The sequence below is a fragment of the Haliotis asinina genome, chromosome 3, assembly GCF_037392515.1.
Source record: "Haliotis asinina isolate JCU_RB_2024 chromosome 3, JCU_Hal_asi_v2, whole genome shotgun sequence".
Lineage (NCBI taxonomy): Eukaryota > Metazoa > Mollusca > Gastropoda > Lepetellida > Haliotidae > Haliotis > Haliotis asinina.
This window is the reverse complement of record NC_090282.1, coordinates 12,752,535-12,776,421: the sequence shown is the minus strand read 5'-3', so window position 1 is coordinate 12,776,421 and position 23,887 is coordinate 12,752,535. Positions and strand designations below refer to the sequence as shown.

General features: G+C 39.4%; 1 protein-coding gene across 1 annotated transcript in view; it reads left to right on the top strand.

Moving 5' to 3' along the window:
• Positions 1 to 4,471: 4,471 nt before the first annotated feature.
• The window catches only part of LOC137277490 (G-protein coupled receptor GRL101-like), an 80,328-nt gene continuing 60,912 nt past the window's right edge, over positions 4,472 to 23,887 (top strand). Inside the window, exon 1 of the mRNA XM_067809234.1 lies at positions 4,472 to 4,934. Coding sequence (XP_067665335.1) covers positions 4,853 to 4,934 — 82 coding nt within the window. The 5' untranslated portion in view covers positions 4,472 to 4,852. The remainder of the gene's footprint in view (positions 4,935 to 23,887) is intronic.

Here is a 23,887-nt window from a genome sequence, read left to right as displayed (position 1 = left end):
CATTTTGCTCCAGTGAGCTTTAGCTGCACTAGAATCTCTGCGTTGGTCTTAACAAAAGCAATACTTTCTGTTATTCTAGTTACGAGTCAATGTTATTGTTTTATAACAAGGTAAATAATTATTTCATAAGTGTTATATCATATTTGAAACCTAAGCCAATGTTGCATGATTTAATGAACAGTTTGATAAACAAGCACTGCTTGCATCGTGTACACAGCAAAGGCACAACAAGGAGAAGATGATTCCGAAATATTCTTGACACATCGGGTGAGAATTTCGCGCCGAAAAACGTCTCTAAAAAGCCGTGTTAATAGCAAAACTGCAAACAGACAAGGAGGCATAGGATGGAGCCCAAGTCCGTACCATCTAGAATATGACTTTATATTTTCATACCAGAAAACCTCTAGTAAAGCCACAGACAGACAGTTCTCCCAAAGTGAGTGAGTGAGTGAGGTAGTGAGTGAGTGAGTTTAGTTTTACGCCGCATCCGGTGGTGGAATCAAAGGTTTAAAACATTTACGATACAGGAAATAGAATGTTCCCAAAAGGCAATTGTACATACAGTATTTTCGCAATTGTCGTTGCACATTTGATCGGTTTGGATAGGGAATGGGAGTAATCGTGAAGCATCACAGAGAGCATATAGTTGTCGCATTCGTTCTGTCCGAGGTGGCAAATCGATCCATACGTTTTATGAATTTGTTTTCTAGCACAAAATATCAATTCTCATGGATATTGGTTACATAAATGCCTATATTTATGTAAAACAGGTCCTTTCTGTCCTTTCTTCCAGATACTGTTGGCAGAGATGAAGGAAATTACGTTAACTTTGCATTTAATTGCATTCGGCCGAGGAAAAGTGCACGGTGAAAATTGATAGTCTGACTGATGCACTGTTAACGTCAAACATAAATACTTACATTGTTGAGATTTCAATTTCAAATTCTGAGATACGATGAGCAGATCACTTAAGTCTGGCATATTTTCATGCTTATGGTCTCCTTGACATCTTGAATATTCTTATCGCTGCCAAACATTGCTGGTCCAAACAATCTTGAGTGTGGATTGCAAAACGTTTAGGATAATTGCCACTGTCATTCAAGAGCGGATGACCAGTATTAAACAAAGACATCGGAGATGTGTGTTTATGTTCCATCTGATTGTCGTTGATTAGAAATCTGAGATCAAGGCATTATTCTATTTTTGTCTCGTTTCATCTTGTTGCTACAATAAGCACGATCATCACGGTTTGTGACCGAGTTTCAAATGCGCTGCTCGATAATTTTGTTTTAACTTATCAATAAGGTTTAGTAGTACTACTAATAGTAGTAGTAGCAGCAGCAGTAGTGGTGGTGGTGGTGGTAATGCTGGTGGTGGTGAAGGTGATGGCAGCAGTAGTTGTGATGGGGATATTGCTCCAGTAGAAGTAGTGGTAGTAGTACTGAGTGGTAGTAGTAGTTGTTGTTATCAGGTCCGGGGACGAAATATTATACGATAAATACCTAACGAACGATCCCAGAAGCCGAATTCTTTCCCCAGTCAGTCCTATTTACCCACTGTAGTCGGGCGGTCTTCATGGCATAACTTATTATTGAAAATTGAAGACATGCATTTGTCCGATCACCATCCTTGTGAAGCATTTCCAAACTTCATTTTCTTAAACGTGACAAAGATGTGACATAATCTCAATATCAAAGTTCATTTTGACGATGGTTCTGTACTCATGTGCGGTACAATCATCGATTGTCAAACAAGCCAAGTGCTACATGAAATCAGCACAGTTCGTATTTTCAAGCGAAGGCTATGTTAACGACCAGTGCATCGTGCGCACTGTGTTGAGAAAAAACAGCATCGCTGCGGAATTCTTGGCTCATATCAAATCGGCTAGCCTGAAAAATGAAACAGTAGGCGTTCCCGTTGCTGCAATGAATTCAATGAGACTGTCCAACACGTTGTCAGTGGATGCTCGGTTTTGACACAGGCACAGTAGTATCTTCAGTGACGGAATTTTATTACCATCTTTACCATTCGCGTGTTTTGAAACTTTGGTGAATCCAAGGAAATCGTCCACTGCAGAAATTTCCTTGTCGCTTTTGACTTTTGAACTGACTCGGAAAACTATTGCCACTGATTAAAAATTAATATTATAAAAAGTTTTGAAACCTTCACGGAGATCCGTAGTGCTATAGCTTTATTTACACATTTGTGCTATTTGAAATATAGATAGCTTTAGCACTACTGTGATTCTGCATTGAAGAGTTTGTTTGCTGCTTAATGCAATAATCAGCAAGATTCTAGCTATATGGTATGCCTTGGCCTGTAAAACATAATCGAGTCTGGAATGGAACCTTGAGAATTCTGCGTGCGCGTATTTTCATTGGACATTTCTGCATAGCGACGATTTCAATGTAAAAACAGTGTCGGATATTTTTAACACAGTTAGTTCTTATTTAATTATTGGGTTTTTTTTAAAGAAAACGATTTCATAAGTGTATTTGATTATTATGTTTTGTAGATAGTTGCATTTTAACTACTGGTAGTTTAGATTACTAACTTGAAGTGTTAGTGTCTGTACCCTCAAAGGGGGTTGAAGTATTGTAAAAGTATTGTCCTTCTAAGTAAAAAAACATTCACAGTAAATTTAAACTTTCCACTGTTCTTAGTCGTAGCATATGTGTGTTTTCATTTTTGGATAGATGTGTCTAAATTGCTAACAGCTGAGGGGATGGTGTAAATCCAGCTAGAGTCCATGCAGGTAGCAAAGGTACTGTAAGTCCCCATGCATGGTCCCTAGTATGGTGATCTACCTTCAGTTGTTGGCAATCTATAGCCCATTTTTATATTGTATTGTCCTCTACAGATAAACGTTTAGTTCATTAATGCGGACTATTGTACTCAAGTTTTCGCCAAAATAGGAATATGAGGCTGATGCAGTCATAGTAATGGAACCTGTGATTTATGAAGCCCCGTTACGCTGGAAGAGCGGTTAAACTAAAGAATCTAATATACTGTACGCATTCTACAATATATTACAGGATATGGTTGTCGTTTTCGGAATCACCTGGTGCCATATATATAATTTCTGCCTTTAACACCTAATGAAAATGTTTTGCCAGACACTTTCATGATGTGGACGTGGGGTGATGATGACATGGACGTTTTACTAAATTATTCTCAAATACAACAAACAGGAGCTGCAGATACCAACTCGACGTATACAATAATACCAAAGTATAGGTATCTACACTGCATATAAAACGTGAGATGGCATATCTACATCCTAATGTAAATTATAATGCCGTGGCAATGTCAATACATACGTCATTACATCAAACTTTCACTTTGATTAAATACAAGGGTCAAAATAATGAGTATAAGAAATCTCCGAAACCAAATTACCGTGGTGCTCATACTATCTGTATTATTTTCGGATAAATTACTAAGTATGCGTACAAACAAGTTTGCATAAATATCAACGTTCATTTGATATATCTTTGGAATGCAATTAAAGACGAGGTTTTGAAGAGGCAGTTAAGCGTTTGTGGTCCGCAGCATTTGGCGTGTGTTCCTCCTAGCATGTCGTTCAAATGAAACATTACAATTTGAGGCTCCATTACGTTTATGAAAGCTGAACTTGAAACAAACGGAGAAACAGGACATTCATCAGAAATAAGATATGACAACTCCGACGTTTGGGTACCTATTCATCCTGGAAACATGAGGACTTCATAAACAGACCAACATATCGACGTATACGAGCTTTCAGTTTCTTACTTAGTATCTCCTGTATCACATTTACTGATTCATATGTACATACAGTGAAAGCTGTCTAAACCGGCACTCACTGGGATGAATAAACAATCCAGTTTAGACAATGTGCCGGATTGTAAAGCTGATGATAAATGTACATGTCTCGGATGGGATTTTATGCCGGTGTTGACAACTTGCCGGATCGGACAGATGCCGATTTTGACAGCTTCCACTGTATATATTTATTTATTTATTTGCGAATATTGTGACATCCTTACACCTCAATCAGTATTATTTTGTAACTAAAGTTCAAATTGTTTGATATTAATCACTATTTTCCTGCCGCTCACAGCTAGAACTAGGAAGGTCCCACACTGAGCAACAGTTATGGAAACGTCAGCACGTCACGCTCAGCGTCGGAAGATACAACCAGCAAGTCTTTTATCTGCGAACGTTATTCCACCTCACAAAGTATGGTTTTATCTTCTAACAGCTGGCAGAAGCAGCACGTTATAACGAGGCGACGGAAGAGGCGAGGCATGAGCCCGTGCAGTATTTCACTGTGACGTGGCACGCTCTTACTGGGGGAAACAAAAGCGGGTGCAAAGATAGCAACGCCTTTGGTCTTCCCACGCTAACTGCTCCGAGCAATCTGTTATACCTTGCTTGCAAGGCTGCAGTCTGGAATCTTATATTACTCCCTGATTAAATGAAGAAAGCGAGAGAACTCAATCTCGTGCCTTCAATGCCCGCTCCCGTTGAGATATTGGCTGTATCGATAAGTGAACATTTGGGAAACAATATAGACTTCCTCCGTCGATTTGTAGCACGGACGTTTCCTTTGCGTTCTCAATTCCATTTACAGCCTCTCGAATCTGTGCTAAAAGACCCAAGCGAATTCACGTATCAACTTCATAGCTGAAAAAAGACACAGCGTAGACTTTTCCTTCGCTTCAGACTGCGCCGTCAGGGGGCGCTACGTCGGATTTATAAACCAGAGATTGGTTAGATTGAAGTAGGTGCTGACTGCTCTGTCAATGGTAAGACAAATGTGATTTGGAAGTTTATTCGTGGACGTTTGTAAAGAGCTGGGAGCTCGTGGATGAAGCTGTTGTGCAGGACGTCGACGAAGATGCTGTGTGTCTTGTTTGTGATGATACACCTTTGCCTCGCTCAACACTCAGGTAAGTAGAACGCTTAACACCTGTTGCTTTGATGTTGCCGACGGCTTTTGGAAACAATGAAATGTTAGGCCTTATCTGTGTAGATTGTCATGGCCCGAAAGTTAATGCAATACAGGTGCACATTATTTCAGTGCGCACTGTGTGTATATTTCTATATAAATAAGCATGATCGTATACATTAAAATATAGAGACTGGGTATTGTACCTTATCTTTACCCGACGCAACGTTATTGATCACATTATATACGGAAGTCTTATGTTTTACCTCTCATTGTGACATACCATGTATGTATCTAAATTGGTATTAGGGAAATTAAAACACTAAATCTTTATGTATGAGTGTAATCTTCAATTACAACCATATGATAGCTTATCTTTACCGAATAACATTGTAACGCAATAAAACAAATTAAGATTATTTCCCTTGGCAAATTTAAATCAATAATTTCCAAGTTGCCATTTGACTGTTTCCCTTTGTGGAATTGCTGTTAACTCCAAATAGATATTAATTACAAACATATAGTTCTCATATCGCACATTCATCTGTAACAAACCGGAGTGGGTACAATCAACCATGTAAAAGATGTGTATCAAAACTAATCATTCTACCATGTATGAAAACGACAGTGATCTCTTTGTTCCTGATCATCGCATCAACAGCACACCCTTGATACACACCGTTAAGGGTAATAGACTGTGTTGTCTTAATGGAACGTCTCGTGTTTAATCTACAGTGCATTCCTTATTCCTACAGATTTATTCCAATTACAAATTACACTGTACAGAGCGAGCTGTCAAGATGTGAGGGACATGTCCCTGTCTCTCTGTGATACACGCTTCGTGTTGTTGATATTATACAGCCAACGGAAACGGTTCCATCCAATACCATAGTCTTTCCATCGACCAGCTTCCTGATTTATGTTGGAAATTAAAACCGAAACCTTCTCACATGGACGATGATAGAAATTAGATATTGATAATCCCATTTCTCAAATTGACTGTGTAAATACACAGAGCTTCTTGTCTTGTCTGTGTCAATTGCACGCTCGAAGTATGGCTCTAGATTGATCCGAACCAGTTAATTAATGACTTGGAGAGAGCTCATATATCGCACAGTGTAGGGAAGTGCTACCAAATTCATCCCATCATGATCCAGACGAGACAGCACATCTATTATATTTCTCTTCGGACTTAATCAGACATGGAAGAAGTGATATGAGCAAATTTACCCAGATATGATATGAAATGAATTCACGATAAAAATGAATGTTCTACGTGGACACTTTGGACACGTAATTGGGAGTTAACATTACAATGGTGGAGTGACGGGTTTGGTTACATGGACAATTAACCAGAAAAGGCAACCGTGAATCAAGGGAACCTCGACAGTCACATCATTGTCAATATTTACCTAGGTCACAGAAACTGCAGGTAAATATTTACACGGGTCCAGCCCCTCAACCTTTTATCTACGTCCCCGCCGTGTTGACGTCAAGGTTGCATTACAGCGGTTTTTCACGTTGACAGCGATCTTAGTCGACATACACCGAAGATGATGATGGGTTTGAAGATGGTGGTGATAATAGTTTGTTCGTTAGTCTTGTGAATGTTAGTACATGTTTCTTTCAATTGCATTATCACATCCAGCTGTACTATTCCTAAAGACCTCGACGAGTCTTTACGCGTGGCTGAGGTATGTGTGAGATGTATCATGACACGATCCACCCAACATTTGCTTCCCACACTGATATCAGTGAGAGGAATCGAACTAGGTTTCGGCTTAGTTAGGGAACATCAGAACTACTGGCCCTGCTCCAAGAACACAGTACATCAATCTTTGTGAGTGAATCATACAACAGGGAACAGGACACCAAAGCTTCTAATCCAAATCCATGTCATATAAATGCCCTCAGTAAAGCTGCCATGCAAGACATATACGTCAATGAACCCATCTGTAGTGCACAGAAGCTGATTTTAGTGGCGTCTAATGATTGTCTTACAATGGAGTTCCTTCAAATGTTATGTGCACAATAAAAGTAATGAGTTAGTTGTAACAGAACATAAGGATACGCATGTCCCTGCAAGCAAAACTGAATTGCTTTGAGATATATATTACTTATTACCGAAATGAAATTTTCTTTGCTGCATAATTCAACTTCTACATGACTGTATGTACGTAAAGAAAAAAAACCTGTTTCCCTATGTTCAGGCTATGGAAAGTGTTGTTACTCAATGTACCCACCATAAAGACACGCATTCGACCTTCTTCGCTACCTCACATAATGCTGCAACCAGGAGTGCTTTGAAGGACTGTTCAACCGATACTACCGTCTGCGTGCTCAATCTATATTCAGTATTGTACTTAAAACATAAACACGGACGCAATAGCAGCATCTATAGTTCTCTATAAACCGCACCAGGAATAAGACGATGAGCACCTATAGTATAACGGCCATTATACATGAGACTCAGGTTATAAAGAAACTACACGACCTATGGCAGTGTTTGCTTAAAAGCATTTGATAATCTGAACCTTCTTCAAGAAGACACTTAGAGGACTTAGTATGCCTAATCTCCGACGTGATCTCTTATTATATCATTATAACGGGTTTGGGAATGGCTTCAGGCTAGTATGTAATGCCACGAGTAGTGATTTATATGTGGTTAAAAGCGTTGATAGGACCAGAGTATATATATCGCCAAAGACTAACCTGAAACATTGTCGGTAAACAAGTTTAATATCGGGTTTCGAAGATGTTCTAAAGAGAGGAGTAGATATGCGCGTATTTCTGAAGCGTCACTACGTACATCGGTGTCGTCTTTAATTAGGACTTGATCTAAAATAATGTATGTTTAGAAAGCTAGAACTCTAATGTTGCATCTTCAGCATGCCCAGGAAAGAGCTCAGCCTATACTGCAGCTGTTATTGTTTGCGAAACGTTTCAGTAGGCTTTACAGCCCTACCAAAATGTGATGCGATTGAAATCCATGAGTCCAAAGGTGTACCACGCCACGTTGATTATATTGTTGCAATACATCTTGAAAGCTACATCAAAGAAACGTTTCTCCTTTGGAGCTCACTTATCCTAAACATAGTTTCAGTGTTGGCACTACAATACTCAGAATTTCGGCTGTATATAGTACACTACGTGTACAGTCGAACCCGTTCATCCGGACGTTTTGGTTTCACTCGAAAATCGAATACTTAACATGTGTTTTCGTTACTGATGATATGTTCTCACACCCGCCAAATCCTAATGAACAACCTGAGTGACCACATGACTAGTGTTTTAATTGCTAATTGATCAATTCACATCAAATGTCTTCCGATGGGTTAAGAATGAAATCACATAGTCGTGCGGTAGACGGTATTGACGTGACACAGGCACGCGTTCAAGTGTGCGGAGTCCGGTTAAACGAGTACAGTTACTGAACTGAAGTTTCGTTTCACATATAGATCATCCAGAAGGCGGGTTTCCGGATACGTCCGGGGTTCGACTGTATGACATGTTTGCATCGAATAAACTGAAGCATATTACGAAGTGATTTTATCACGACCTCTTCTTTCAGTCCAAATGCAATTTAGATCGTTGTAACTGTAGTCCAGTGTAAGAGATTCTCCTATTGGACAAATGCCATGTAACCTTCCCACAAATTAATTCAATCTTTTAAATTTTGCGATTAGAAATCAGGCTCCCGTTACTCGTTTTATTTATTTAGTTTTTCTTCAATCCATCCGCGATACAGCTAAACAAAATACATTCAGCTACAGTGTAATCAACAAAGGGTACATATCTGTACTTTTACACTGTAAGGTGGAATACCAAATATGAACAGGGTTACTGCTGCTGACAACATATGATCTGTTCATAACGTTGCATCATCTTTTCAAGGTTCTTTCAGTTACGCACTGCTGAAATGATAATATGTTGACATTTCCATACGTTTATTCGTCTCCTCCAAAATTGACCATACTCAAACTTTTGAAAGCTGTTTAGCAACAAATACGATCTTGTTTCTAGTACTGAAATGAGAATTTACTTAGAGTTACAAATATGTAGAAAACATGCCTCTGGATATTTGAAACAGACATATTGTTGGAGACATTGTCAGATGTTTATAGGCGATTCAAGCTGATTTAAACACATTACAACACCTCGAACACGATTCTCTATATAGTTTCCAACTGTTGTTTTGGTAAGGTTTTTTGTCAAAACTGACCCCCGCAGTTCAGCACGTACAGACGCAACGCTTGTATGTAAAACCAACAAGGGTAATGTAAATGCTAAGATGTTCAGGAAAACGTACAATAACCCTTTGGGTTATTCGAAAACTCTTGCTGAATTTGGCGTTTTGTGTCAGTTACAAAGGCTTTATATCAACACTAATGTCAATTTTACGTTTAACATTTAACAGTTTATGTGAAGGTTATAACTTTTGAAATATATAACGCGTGTTTTAATAAACGTTATAGTTTCGTTCAAAGCTTCCAACGCCCAGATCCCAACATGGACCCCAAAGGATGCTACAGAGGAAATATTAACTTCTTTCTGTCTTAGTTTAACGCAGTGTTATATAACTGCATGTCACTGTCAACTCCCTCCGGCTGCTCTGTAGCAGATATAAGATGTGCTTCGTGAAATATTGCATTTTGAGTGTAGATCCCTCTTCGTCATTAGAGCTTGACATTTGGAGCAATTTCCACTTTTTCCAATATGTGTGTGGGTGCACTGAGCTCGGAAAGACCATCAAACGTCTAAAGCTGGGATGGTGGTAGGTCTTTTCTTGCAATCGCATTGTGGCATCTGCAGATCGTCAATATGTCAACAAATCACAGTCGGTCGCTTATCTTAGAAGCAAACGCAGAAAATACAAAGGGAGGTTAATCTCATGGAATCACCCAAAGCGTTTAGATAAATCGTCCCTGGAAGCTGCAGTAGACAGCTTGATGAATATTTTTATCATCATACAGTTATAGAGGAGAAGGGAATCGGTATGTTATCATGTCTTTCAGTAAGACAACCAGCGCCCTGAACGTTCCAAACTTAATACATATTTCAATTGAACACCCTCTGAATATGCTCGAATGTTACCAGTAACTAAACGTGCAAAGGTGGATACATTCGTTCGTTGTAGATGTCATTTTAGTTCATGTTCAACATAGGCATGCATCCGTAAATGTGCTTTATAGCAATTTCAGTTAATAACAAGAGTTGAAGGATGCTCAAAGCAGTGCAGCAAGTTAAGGCTCTTCTCCCGGAGTACTTCATTCAACACATCTCTTTAATACTCGGATGCAGCGTATTATCATTGGATCTTATCTCAAGTAATCTTTGGGGCACACTCTTTGAAGTCAGTGGCTGTCAAACCCTCCACGAAGACCAGTGTGATAAAAGTGTATTTATATTCCTGATATGGATTGGTTTACTCAAACTGTGCGAGTATTGTGAATGTTGAAATTAAAAACTAAACCAATTGTGATGGGTTGAGTGTTTTGCGGTGCACTGTCCAGATTGGAAGGATTTATATCGAATTCAAAGGTACTTCATTGAATGTCATACGTTCATTTTAAAGGTGCCGATGCGAACACGTTCTAGTTAGATAATGAAAAAAACTTTTTAGACATCAGTTCACTTGATTCGTGAAAATCACTCCATGAATCAAGTTTGAGTATATAGTCCTCACATAAATTAACCAACCGGTATTTCAGTGTGATTTCTTTGTCAATGTCGATACCGATTGTTGCCGGCACTGAAAGGGAAATATTCAAAGAATACAGAAGTTTCAGTGACTGTCAAATGGATATATCTGATAACTGTGATAACATCACCCGATCACGACCACCCTCAGAAACAGCATGCAAAATGTGTGGCATGAATGAGCTCCACATTTCACAGACGCAGTCTGAGTTGTTAAAACGTACCGGTAATCATTCGTCTGGCTCCACATGCGGGTGCTATCTTCATTTGTATGGATGATAGTGCTCATCCATGAATGATATTAAACTTCAAAGACTCTTTCGCTCAATGCAAAGACGTGTAAAAACTTTCTGTCGTTGTGACGATGGTCATAAGCGTTAGTGAACACTACCTCTCTGTTCGCACTTACTTGAACTTTAATGTTAATATTTTCTTCTATCAATGCAGCACATTTTGCACGACGTACATGCTTTTGATGATACTTAAGTCCATTTCATTTCATTTTGTTAATCGTTTTGCACATACGTATTATCTTTCTCTTCCATTATTCCATGATTTGCAATTTCAATAAATGAAAATGTAAAAACGATTAAAAATTTGTCTTGCTTAAGTTTTTCTTAGGAGTGTATATTGCCTTAGAGTTGAAGTTGATATCTAGTTGAAACTAACAATATATTATTTATTAGCAGTTTGTATGACATTCTTTCATGGGCATTTAGAAGTTGAAAGATTTAAGTTCTGTAACGTTGCCAGGCTATTTGTCTAACATTCACAAGATGAATGACGAAATGAAACTGTATCTGTCTGTCTGACTTTCAATAATCATAATAAAATTATGAAAGGACAGTTGAATGTAGGCATCCGATGGTATTGTGAAACGCGGTTTTAATTAATCACTGCCAAATGACGGCGTTCAGTCGCGCATGTTCAATGACACCAACAGGTAATGTATCCACGTCACTTGTTAAATAGAGGTGTCATGGACACATTCGAAATCATCGCCTTGAACTTTTCAACAATGTTAACACTTTTAGCGTTGCAACACCGATGCACAAACTTGTCCATGGTTGCGAAGGAAGCAAAAACAGACAAAAAGACAAAAAAATGTAAAGTGCGTTCTGCAACTACGCACCTGCTATAACAATCTAATGTAACATAAATAGATCCTTGGATTCCTATCTGTTTATGCGCTTATCAACATACATCTTTTAGTATTTGTAAAACACAGACAGCATTGGTACACAGGAGACGTTTTGGCTCGTACTTGTGGCACCTTACATGTGGAATACCACACAAGATCCGGGAAACGATGAGGTTTACCATTCTGAGCATTTCGACGAGTAAGGGTCAGTGGAAAACCGCTCAAATATATCATGTTTATCGCCATAACACTGGCAACGGGCAACCAGTCAGCGTGTGAAGTACGTGATCGGCACTGGTAGGCTGCAGTGACGACTCTAAGAGTCTAAGAAGGAATAGATTTACTGACCTTTGACTTCATGTACTGGTTACATTAGCCATAGCGCATTATTGCATGTCTTATTTCTGGGTACCGTCTTTGACACAGAGTTGCAATAATGAATTCTTTCAGTCTACTGCATAATTGTTATATAAATTGTGACGTTACAGACGTCGAAGGTCGAGATGTTACAACGCTTTCAAAACACTGAATATGACGCGTTTACTTTATATGTGATATAATATAGAGTACATACTTCAACGATATCATTAAACATAACTGCATTGTTGGTTACCGTTTGGCTGGACATGTGCAAGCCACCTGAATCTACTAGTTCCTCTCTGTTCTTGTATATTTTAATACGTTTACAAAATGATAAAAACTGGCCTTTTTGTAATACGTTTTTAATTACAAAAAGGGAAAAAACAAAATAAGTGAATGAAGGATCTTGGGCAGGATAGTTTTACGTGTTTCTAACGTGAATGCACAGACATGACATAGACACATTTTGCAAAATCACGATTGCTGCAAAGATATAAACTAACAACGTAGCATAACTGGAACAAGTTTGGGATACGAACTGGTAGTCTGCGGATCCGGATTCAGTCAAGTTGCTTAGTCTGCACAACGATTACAAACTGATGGAAAATAACAAATGTTATTGTGTAGTTGGAAATGATTCGTGAATGATCAACGATTTTATATGAAAACAAATTAACACAACGCATGGAAGCACAGTTATACAACACTTTTAGCGGTTCGCGAACATTGTGACAGAAGATTTGAGTGTAGAGATACTATTAACATAAAATCAGTCGATATATCCTTTTATTGCATCCCTGTGTTGTGAGTGCTCATGGTAATACGCTGTATCATATTACATGGACGCCAGTCTCATTTTCCCTCAGCATCTGACCAGTGGACAGCGGCATGACTCTCCTGCAAACTCTCCTGCACGGCTGTTGAAATGGTGACCACTTTTCCATCCTAGTTGACGCGAGAGGTCTCACAGTAGGCCATTACCGGTCGGTGTTAAGTACGTTACTGCTGTCTGAGCGCAGATTAGGTGGTGAGTCTACGCTAGGGTTACTTAACACTTGATATGCAGATTGCCTTCACCAACTTGGAGCTCTGCCGTATCAGTTCTAATAAATTGCACAGGGTGATTTGCAGCGATATGGGAATAATGCCACTATACTCTTTTCGGTTCTTATTCGGGAGAATCTTTCGTATGCTGTTAGTATAACCGCAGTATTTGTTAAAATACAAACTTTTTCGAGTTTTCGATACATATAGGATACCCTGAAAGTATACGAGTTTGGGGCTCTGTCTTCGATAGCCTGGGGCCTCCACAGCGTTTCCATTAGTAACCAAATACGACATATCACACAATATTGGACAGAACCATTCTTTGGAGCTTTCTATTGACTGGCATATAACCTTCCAGTTCAATAAACACCACCGGTCATAGCATGGTCAGTATATTATATGGAGTCCAGATTCAATTACCTTGACATCACGTCGAGAGGAACCAGCACATTTAATCACGTTTGACTAGTCCTACCATGTACCATTCCTTTCGCGCATGCATGCCTCCGAACCTGGTCCACGGAAACATTCTTATTTCTTGTATGGTTTTATCTCATTGCTTCAGGAAGACACATCTTTGTTCTAATTTAATGTATCCCACAGATGAACTGGATCCAAATTCGTGTGTGGGATGTGAAACTACCTTTGGTTTCAACTCAGAACAGAATGGTGTTTTTGACATATTCGGAACCGCTTTTGCTTTTCTTCATTGTGGTATATGTGCACCGTTTCAACTTATGTGTTACCGTGCACAAATGGCATGGACCTTTGATCATGTTTTCAACCACAGGTTGTTTATTGACTCAAAATTCCAGGTTATAATGATCATGTTGTTTTACTGCTGACTTCCGATTTGTTAATTTGATATGGGTGCTGGCTGAGGGAAGATTCCTATGCACAGTTCGTCCATGACATTTCTGATTCAAAGGTCAATGCCATAGGGATACAGACAACGAAAATGTCAGCGCGCGCATAGTTGTCAAGATAAAGGATTACTTCACACACCTTTCATTTTGTCCCTTCTGATCTCACTAAAACCTCTTCATTTCTGTCTCGCCCCCCCCCTCTCTCTCTCTCTGTGTGTGTGTGTGTGTGTGTGTGTGCGTCTCTGTCTCGCCATTTCCACATCCCTTTCTTACATATCATCCCATTCTACATGAATGTAAACTCTCATAAAAGATATCTATCCCGTACCACCTCTCACACCTGTCTCCTTTGTTTCCCAACATCTCTCTATTTCCAGACCTCTTTTCCAGTCCCTGCACCCAAACCTTTCTCTACCATCCCTCAAACCATCTCTGTCTCTCACACGTATAACATACATATAACTCCAAGCCACTAGCCACACACAGCAAGTAGCCTTAAGCTTCCACGAAAGCTGTACACATCCACCATACAGAGTGTTCTCGGTATACTCGATTCACAAAAGACTTTTTCACAACTGGAAAGTAAGTTTACGTATCATATTTTCATTTTCATTTTCTGACTGATGAATGTGCTAGTTTCATGGCACAAACATGCAGAAAATACACACGGGACCTAAAATTCATAAACTTCCTTCACTTTGTCAGACATTCGTCGAGGTTTGGAACTACCACAATGGTAGAAGAGATTTGCTTTGAGATATTTTTGTCATAGATGCCAGCAGGCTGATTGATCGTACACAATGGAATTGCCATCACAGTGATCATACACAAATGGAATTGCCATCACAGGTTTTATCACAGACGACATTGATTTTGATTTCTCTCAACCCTAGACCGTTAACCATGTCGTATGTCATAGGCTTACCAAATTTACGATTATTTGTAGACGCATAAGTAAATAAATTGCACGAATTGCATCTACCTTTGACCAAATATATTTGCTTACTATCCGGTATGGATTGTGTGTTGATAAGTACGATTATGATAATTGTCTGATCTTAAATTCGCAGAGTTGAAGAAGGCAAAAATATTTTTAATACTTGGAAAAATATGAGCATAATTACTGGGACCGTGTTACGTGTATCAACGAAAATTGTATCTTCACCTTCACGTGTTATTTCTTTCTTTCCGAGATACATCGAAATAGGCAGTATAAGACACTGATATGACTAGTGCTGTTAGATAATTCTATATACACTAAGAGTGATAAAGCGGCTGATATTTCATACGTACTTTACGAAATCTTATCACTCCAGTGTTGTCAGAGATGGAATAAGTCGTGAGAATATCTCTCCCGGGAAGGTGCCATTAATCTTCACAACGCTTGTAAAGAAATCTTCAAAGGTCGATAGCATGCCTTTTAGATTTTTTCCGGGGTAAAATTCTTTCTTATTTTTGAACCGTCAGCAGGATTGAGGGTCCCAAATGCTCGACACAAAAAGCCTCTCAAATTTTGTATCGGTGTACATTTTAGTTCCATATTAGTCAAACCGATCGATGTCGGTCATGGAACGAACTCGAAGGACTGCATATTGAACATAAAGTTAGGTGAAATCGTTATACAAAGCAGAACACCCACGTGTATGTCCGAAATGTGTGTTCTGAACAGGGTTATCCCTAGCAGACATATGTTTGAAATTTGACCTTCAACTCTCTCTGAAGGTCATACGTCTTTTTGGTGCATCTGTCTGGCGGACGTGCATGGTTATCTTGGAGGTCCAATCATGAGGCAGGCATCTAAACGTCTCTACCTATATATTTTCTTCAAGGCAACAACATTAAAGGTGTGTTTCCCAACTCTTGCACCATTATCGTGTATACTGAATACATACGCAAATTACACGATTCAGGATTCGTTTAAAAACAGAAGGAGTTCCATTAGATACTTTGAAATTAGGTATTAGCTTACTGCAAAATAATAGTAGTGATAATAATAATAAATAAGGGCCAGAGATGCGTTTCATTATTTCTTCCTACAGCTGCAAACTATATGTTCTCAGGATTATTACATAAAAAAGTACTATTAAGGTCTTCAAAGACATCAAATAAAAGTACAATCAACAACTGATACGAAACTCTGTCAGATAGGTATAGGTTTTGGTTACAAAACTAAATATGAACAATGCATTAACTGAGATTTATAAACTCAGTCGCTTTGCGTTGCTGTGTTTATGTTATACCTGATGAATCAAGTATGTGCCTAATTAAAATCTTCATTCACCCTAACGACGAAGATAGTCCATGTTCGCACTCACTGACATATCACACAGGGAACAATCACCACTTAACACACAACCGTCTGCTGCTACTCTTAACCTTCAGGACCTGCCAGAAGGACATCCTGTCAGTTCACAGGCAATTTTGGTCACAAACTGGCGATGAAGCTTTCTGCCGAGCCCACCATCACAACGGCACCCACACGTCCAGCTTCAGCGACATAAAGGTACACTGTTTATCTCCGACCGTAAATCCAGCCCCGTTATTATGTGTTTACGCCCCAATCTGGTTGTTGACGGTTGATACCGTCGTTGTAATTCTATTGATTTCTTACTATCATATTTTGATGTGGCGCGTTCGCCTGCATTCTTACCACATTAATGGTGGTTTTATGAAACGCCGTAAAGCAATTTCCTTACAAGTAAAGATTTACGGAGCTACTTCTTCTTTGTTATAATAGCGTATTGATGAAAGGATACATGTTCTAATTTCCATATCCTCCAGCTTGAACGAGTCCGGTAGGGAGTGTTATATACGACCCTGGGCTGCTCGTGTAGTTAAAGGTTTTACGGGGGAAGTGGCTGTGGGATATTCTGGTGTTCCATAAGAAGGCGACAAACCGCAAAACACACAACTCTGATGTGACCTGTCTAAATTACACTATCAGTATGTGCCTAAATGGCATCTCAAATGATTGGATAATCCAATATTAAATGCTAAATTATCATGCAAGGAAACCAGATCTGGTTATCGGTGAAAAACAGGAATGATTGAAATACAAAACGTACTTGTATTTAAAATAAGAGGTCAAGAAACGCACTTATTTGGTAAACTTCTTAGGGCTCAAAAGCGTTTTCAGAATCCCTTTCGGAGCCATTATCAGCTTCCTTGCATTGGTTTATATCACTGATTAAATTTCGTATAAAAGCGTTTTTTTATTCACAATTCTGGTCATTAGCTTTGTTGTGTTGCACGGATTCCATTACAGATTCCTCAGAGGACATGTATCTTAATTGTAAAGGTGAAACTACGAATTTAGCCTGTAGTTAAGGTTAATTTGCGAAAGCCTTGAAAACAGATATTTGGTGCTAGCGATTGCTTGTTTGCTAACTGGCTCGTGATGGTCCGGATTACAATTGACCTTCAACAACCAATGTCGTAAGAGGTGACTATTGGGATCGGGTAGTCAGGTTTGCTGACTTAGATGACACACTTCATCGTGTTCCATGTGCGTGGATCAATGCTCATGCTGTTGATTACTGTTCCCTGGGCCCGGACTCGATTATTTACGGACCGACGCCAATAACTGCAATATTGCTGAGGGTCGGCGTGAAAAAACAAACTCGCCCATCCTTTGGTAACTATATAATCACGATAGCATTAATATACTACAAACGTGAATGACATGACGAGGTTACCCACTGTGCAGGTATGCGACTGAATGGTAGTCTTATTGGTACAATAAGATTCGGAAGAGCTAAAGTATTTTGGGAGTGACCACCGATGGTAGACAACAGATCCACGTTGGCTTTTATGTACAATCTGATACAACACACATGTGAAACCAAAACCAGAAGTATCAGACTCCCGTAATAATATATATTCTGAGAAAAAGATTTCCTACATGTATTTTCTTTCTTCATCATTAACGAGGTGATTATATATCGAAATGAGACTAAGGCGTGAAGCCTAACGTCCGCGATATTAGAATAATCAATAATAACTTATTTTCCGCGAATGATATCACGGCTGTTGAATCTAAAGCCGGCCCGCGAAGGCCCGGCATGGAATAGGCCTTCAGCAACCCATTCTTGCCATGAAAGGTGATTCTGGCGACTAATGGGATCGGGTGGTCAGGTCTGCTGACTTGGTTGACGTCATCGGTTCCTAATTGCGTAGATCAATGTTCATGCTGTTGATCATTCAGTTGTCTGCTCCAGACTCGATTATTTACAGACCACCGCCATATATCCGGAATATTGTTGAGTGCGGCGTAAAACTAAACTCACTCACACACTGAACTAGAGCCTATGACTCCTTCACATCCTGCGTGGTTCTAGTCCATTTACAGAAGATCTGCATACAGTGTGAATAAATTGTCTGACGTAGTAAGTAACAGTAAAAGAACGATACCTTATGGATGACAAATTACTTATTCCGTTCTAAAGAGACGTTTCCATAAAGACCGCAAAATATCTTACTTTTACTGAGAAAATGTAGGCGTAAAAATCCTATTCCTAAATATCAGTATTTTTAATCGAATCACTAATAAAACGAAGGTCGGAATATGTTGTTCAGTAGTATTAATAACACGATAAAGTCAATGTTTGCATATAACAGTATTAACCTGTATTACGTTGCTATCGCCTGCCCGAACAACTGAGTGGCCCTTTTCATGTCTGTAAGATAGTAAATGAGCATGGCGTTAGTCCTAGACGGTAAAGTAAATAACATTCATTCCCCAGAATTTTCTTTCCTTTTCAGGGTACACGTAACGCTAATAGTTGGATTTCTACAGGGCAAATTATCAACCAGATAATTGTTTGACTGAGTAGGTTTTACTTTGTGAAAAACGACTCAGAGCTAACCAGAAATGCTGTATAACTTCAGTATTCAGTACGTCCGGAAGTAGGTCGTGTCACGTTGCTTGGTTGTCGATGTCATCGAATGCAAGAAATGTCAACAATACATTTCCCATTGTTACTGTCATGATGAACTACAATTATCTTCTTTACTGAGCCCTTTTAGTGTTCCGTACAATCTCATACAGAACTTTTTCAATGTTTATTAGTGTGAAGGAGGTGTGCTGCATATACCGTACATAACAATATGCTAAAAAGTCTAATTTTATCGACTCAAGACAGGTAAATGAAAGCACAGATTGCACGTTGACAGGTGTGATTATGGATATGACAAGTTTGGATATGGCGAGAAAAACTGCCAACCCATGTCTATTTATCCTGACGGCAAATAATTTGAATGTCTTAACCTCGTCAGTGTTGCAAGTCTTACTATCAATCAAAATTTAGTTTTAATATAACAGGCCCAAGGATACACTGTGAGGTTACAAAAGTTTACATTCTGCGTAAATTAACAAGGCATTTTTTTTCAAAGCGATAAATGTGTCCAACTTGTGATGTGCAGATTCCTGTATCTATTCCCAAAACAAAGGCTGTGTGAACCAATACATTGACTGAATACAAAGCATGCAACAACAGACATGCATTATAAACAATACTATATAACAAATAAGCATATTTACCATATAACCACATTAAGTTATCACCAGATATCTTCACGCGATGATACCAGGTGCTGACAAGCAGGTGAATGCACATTGCTCAAAAAGCGCCGCTTGAAGGTGAGAGCAAATAACACAGGGAGCACATGGGACCGTGGGTATATACACTCTTACATACAGAAACAATACATGCATTTTACTTACTGAGTGCATATGACTGATTCAAACATGAGATCATTGCTCAGTTACAGTACAATAATCGCTGTGAGCGTTTGGCAAAACCAGAGAGGGCTATTAAAGTCACTTGTTCAGAGTGAAATATCTGGTGTGACCACCAGGAACATCGATAACAGCTTGGCGGCGGTGACCCATGGAAGAAAGGAGATACCGAATGCTGTCTCTAGGATTCTTTTGATACTCTTGCTGAAGAGTTGTGTGCACTTCTTATGGCGTAGGTTTCGGATTACGGTGGCGCAAGCCTCGACCGTGAGTACCCCATAGATGTTTACTGGGGGACAAACAGGGTTACCGAGAGGACCAAGGTAACACCTGAACGTTCTTTTGCTGGAGGAAGTTCTGTCAAACACGCGGAACGTGAGGTCGAGCATTGGCATGTTCCAAAAATCAACCGCTGAAGTTGATGACGTAACTTTGAACTGGTCTTTTGGCAGAACGTCTGGCTTCCCATAAACAATTGTGCACTGTCTGGTCGGAGATTCTGCCTAGTCTAGGGACGTGGATTGTTGTGGTTGATGTGGCCGTGGTGTTTGAATCAGGGTGTCCCATCCGGATGTAGCGACAATGACAACTCATTAACACTCTCCGTATTGGTGTGTCTTGTCCATAGCTTTGAGATGGTCTGTCTGGACACATTGCCACCTGATGATGCGATGCGAAGCGATCCGTGTACAGTGCCATTACCATTGATCTCACTTTTTGAAACCTACAGTCACAGATTTCAGCTTGGGTTAGGATACACAATTTCGTGATGCACGTGCATGTCATGTAGGGTAGTTTTCAGCGATTCACTGCTGATGTCAGTGTACGATTCTTTTTTTCAAGGTGACGTTAAATATTGACTCATTCACTCACTCGTTCTTCTTTTCAAACGTTTTCCCGTCAGTAACCATTCACCACATACTACGATTCAGCATGGTGTGTATAAAATATGTTTCTAAAATTCAAATGTTTCCTCTGTATAGTCTCTTTTGTAAGTGTATATGTATACAACGTGCATTGGATAACACTCTGGTCATGTATCCATCCAACACAGGTTAGACTCTTTGTCTACATATAATGATTAACTAAACTAGCGACCAAAAGAAACGATTTTAAATTGTCAAAATAATTGCCGGTTTGTTTGTAAATAGCTAAAAACACATCTCTCGAACGCAGTGTGTCTATTCCCAGTAAATTCGTGCACTTGCATGTCGTATTTTGTGAGAGAAAAAACGATTTTACACTAACAAAATGGAAGCTGTGCACAAAGTCACCCGTATCAAATTATGGTATAAAAGCTAACGAGGTTTATTCTCTTACGTCATGTTAATCAATTGACAACCAGGGATATGCCTCGTTTAACAGAAGAGCAGAGGGAGAGAGCAATCAGTATGTTACAGATGGAACAGGCACAAAAGCACGTGACTAGAGCCATGGGATGCTGCAAATCCACGATCGGAAGACTTGTCAGACGTCTACAACAGACTGGCAGTACTGCAGACAGGCCAAATGGTGGTAGACTGATATGTATAAAGAAGATCGGTATTTACGACTGTTTCACTTGAGGAACCGATGCGTCATTTTTACGTCACCACGCGCTTGCATCACTGGACTTGAAATCAGCAGACAGACTTTCAACAGACGACTGACTCCTCCTGATTGAGATGAACCAGGACTGTCACACTGGCAGCAGCGACAATGGCGAAATGTGAACCTTGGTTACGAAAGCAAGTTCCAGATCTTCAAGATCTGTCCCCAACTGAGCACATTTGGGAATACCTGGGACGTCGTATTCGGAAACGCCAACATCAGCCATTGACGAGGAACTTTGGCAACTGCTCTGCTAACGGAATGGCGTCGGATCCCTTATCAATACACCAGAAGACTCAGCCTGCATTAGTGCTCGAGGTGACCACACCCGGCATTGAGAAACATGTGCTGCCCAGAAAGTCGTAAAACCTCCCAGTCGATTCTGCATTGGTGATCGAATACTGGATAATGCACCCCAGTGTCATTCATGCGATAACGAACTGCGTTGTTTTTCTTCTTGTTATCCATTAAAGACTGTTGCTGAACGATTGATTATCGCAATAAAACGTTTAATGTTACCATATTTAACTTAAGTTTTGATTTAGACTAGAAAAATGTTTGGTGGCGTTTCTCTTGGACGCTAGTTTATGACAGTAAATATATAATATTGTGTTTTCATTTTCAAGAATATAAATGTGATTTGAAGGTATGACGTGGTATAACATCACATACATTCTTTTCAGAAATCCCGACATCATCTAAATGATTTTTCCATGGCAACGCTCCCCGTTGGCTTCCCCCTTCTGGCTAATCACATTTAATAAGAATATCTTTGGAAATCAATTGACCAATAAAAGGTCATTTCTGAATAATCTGCTTCGATTCCCCACAAAACAAACACTGCATTTAGCTCCGAGACATAGAGTGCCTGGGATACGGATTTGGCATCTACATATAGAAGACTGTTTGTCAGGTGCAATATAAGAGCGTGAGGTTGCAACATACAAACATACAGACTTCAGATGAATGACGGTATTGGGATTGTGTCAACTGCAGCCTAAAGCTACGGGATCAGAGCCAATGCATCATTGTCTGTCTTCAGCATTGCAAATAGCACGCTTGCATATCTTGGATGGGTACAATGCTGTGGATACAATACACATTTCACTTCTTCACTAGTTGCTGTCCCTTGAGCACAATACGTCGAATAACCTAATTGATGTTCATTACAATATTCGGAATACCAATTTCATCTTATCTTCAGGCGGAGGTTAATGACATGAGATCTCTTTCTGTTGCTACTATTATACAGGGAGTTCAAAAGGATGTTTTGATATCTTGGCTACAAGCTGGGTTTTTGTCTGCCCGGCATCCGTTGGTTTTACGGTGTGAAATAATATTTCATAACGTGCAAGCATTGTGTTGGCCTGTGTGGTATTTTTCTGAAAACATACCTTAATGTAGCCAGGACCCATGATTACTTGTATTCTTTTATACAGATCTGATTCAAGTAACATTCTTTACGTGTACACCACGTTGATTGGTGTCAAAAGGATGGCAAAGCATAAGGGCTGCCATTTAGAGTCACGTCACCACCAGAATCCAGGTCACATTCAGTGCGAGTGTGTACCATATATTGAGCGCAAGCTAATCAAAAGTTCAGCTACCGTAAAATTAATGTGTATATGTACTGTGACAGATATGATCCCAACTGGAATAAGAATGATTATGGAAATTATACCCATGTTTTAAGAAGATGCGTCCATACCCATGTATCCTCCTCCATCTATGACCTCTCAATGTGAGTTCCACGATATTCTCGTCGAAGTCCTTGGCATTTCACACTAGTTGTACCGCTTGTTATCTTCAGCAACGATGTCTCGAACACACATCGTTTCACATTATTCACTCTATTTCTGGTAAAATAATATACTGACCTCATTCAATGTAGTTTCGTTTATCAGAAATCCAGTCTCCCAGATATAGTAAAAAGGTTATCTTTGTGACATATAGTGTGGTTGTTATCATAGCACGATTGATACTTATGGTTTTGTTCCTGCGGATGTTGAAGGTACATCTACAAATGACTACATGCTGTAGCAGAAACGGGACTACCACTGTCATGAGTTTGGGGGATTTGGGGGGGGGGGGGGGGGCTTATTGCTTTTTATATTTATTTGTGTTTTTGTTTTTTTGTGTGTGTGTTTTGTTGTTGACGCTGTTTTTGTTTGTTTTGGTTTGGTTTGTTGGCATTTTATTAGTTTTTTGGCATGTACATGTGTGTGTGGTTTTTTGTTTGTTGTTATTTTGTTTTCTTTTATTTTGGGGAATAGTGCTTTTGTTTTGTTTGCTTTGTTTTTTTATTGTTTTTTTTCGGGGAGGGGGTTGCTTGTGGACTTCAGAGGGTAGTATATATTTGTTGACGTGTGTTGACGTGTTCTCAGCACGCACTTTTACACAATGTTCTTTACAAAACAGAAACGATTCGCTAAAGACCTCTCATGCGCGTGTATGAATGAGTTTTGCATTTTATTACCACTGCTAATGACGCACAACCCTCAGAATTAGCCGAT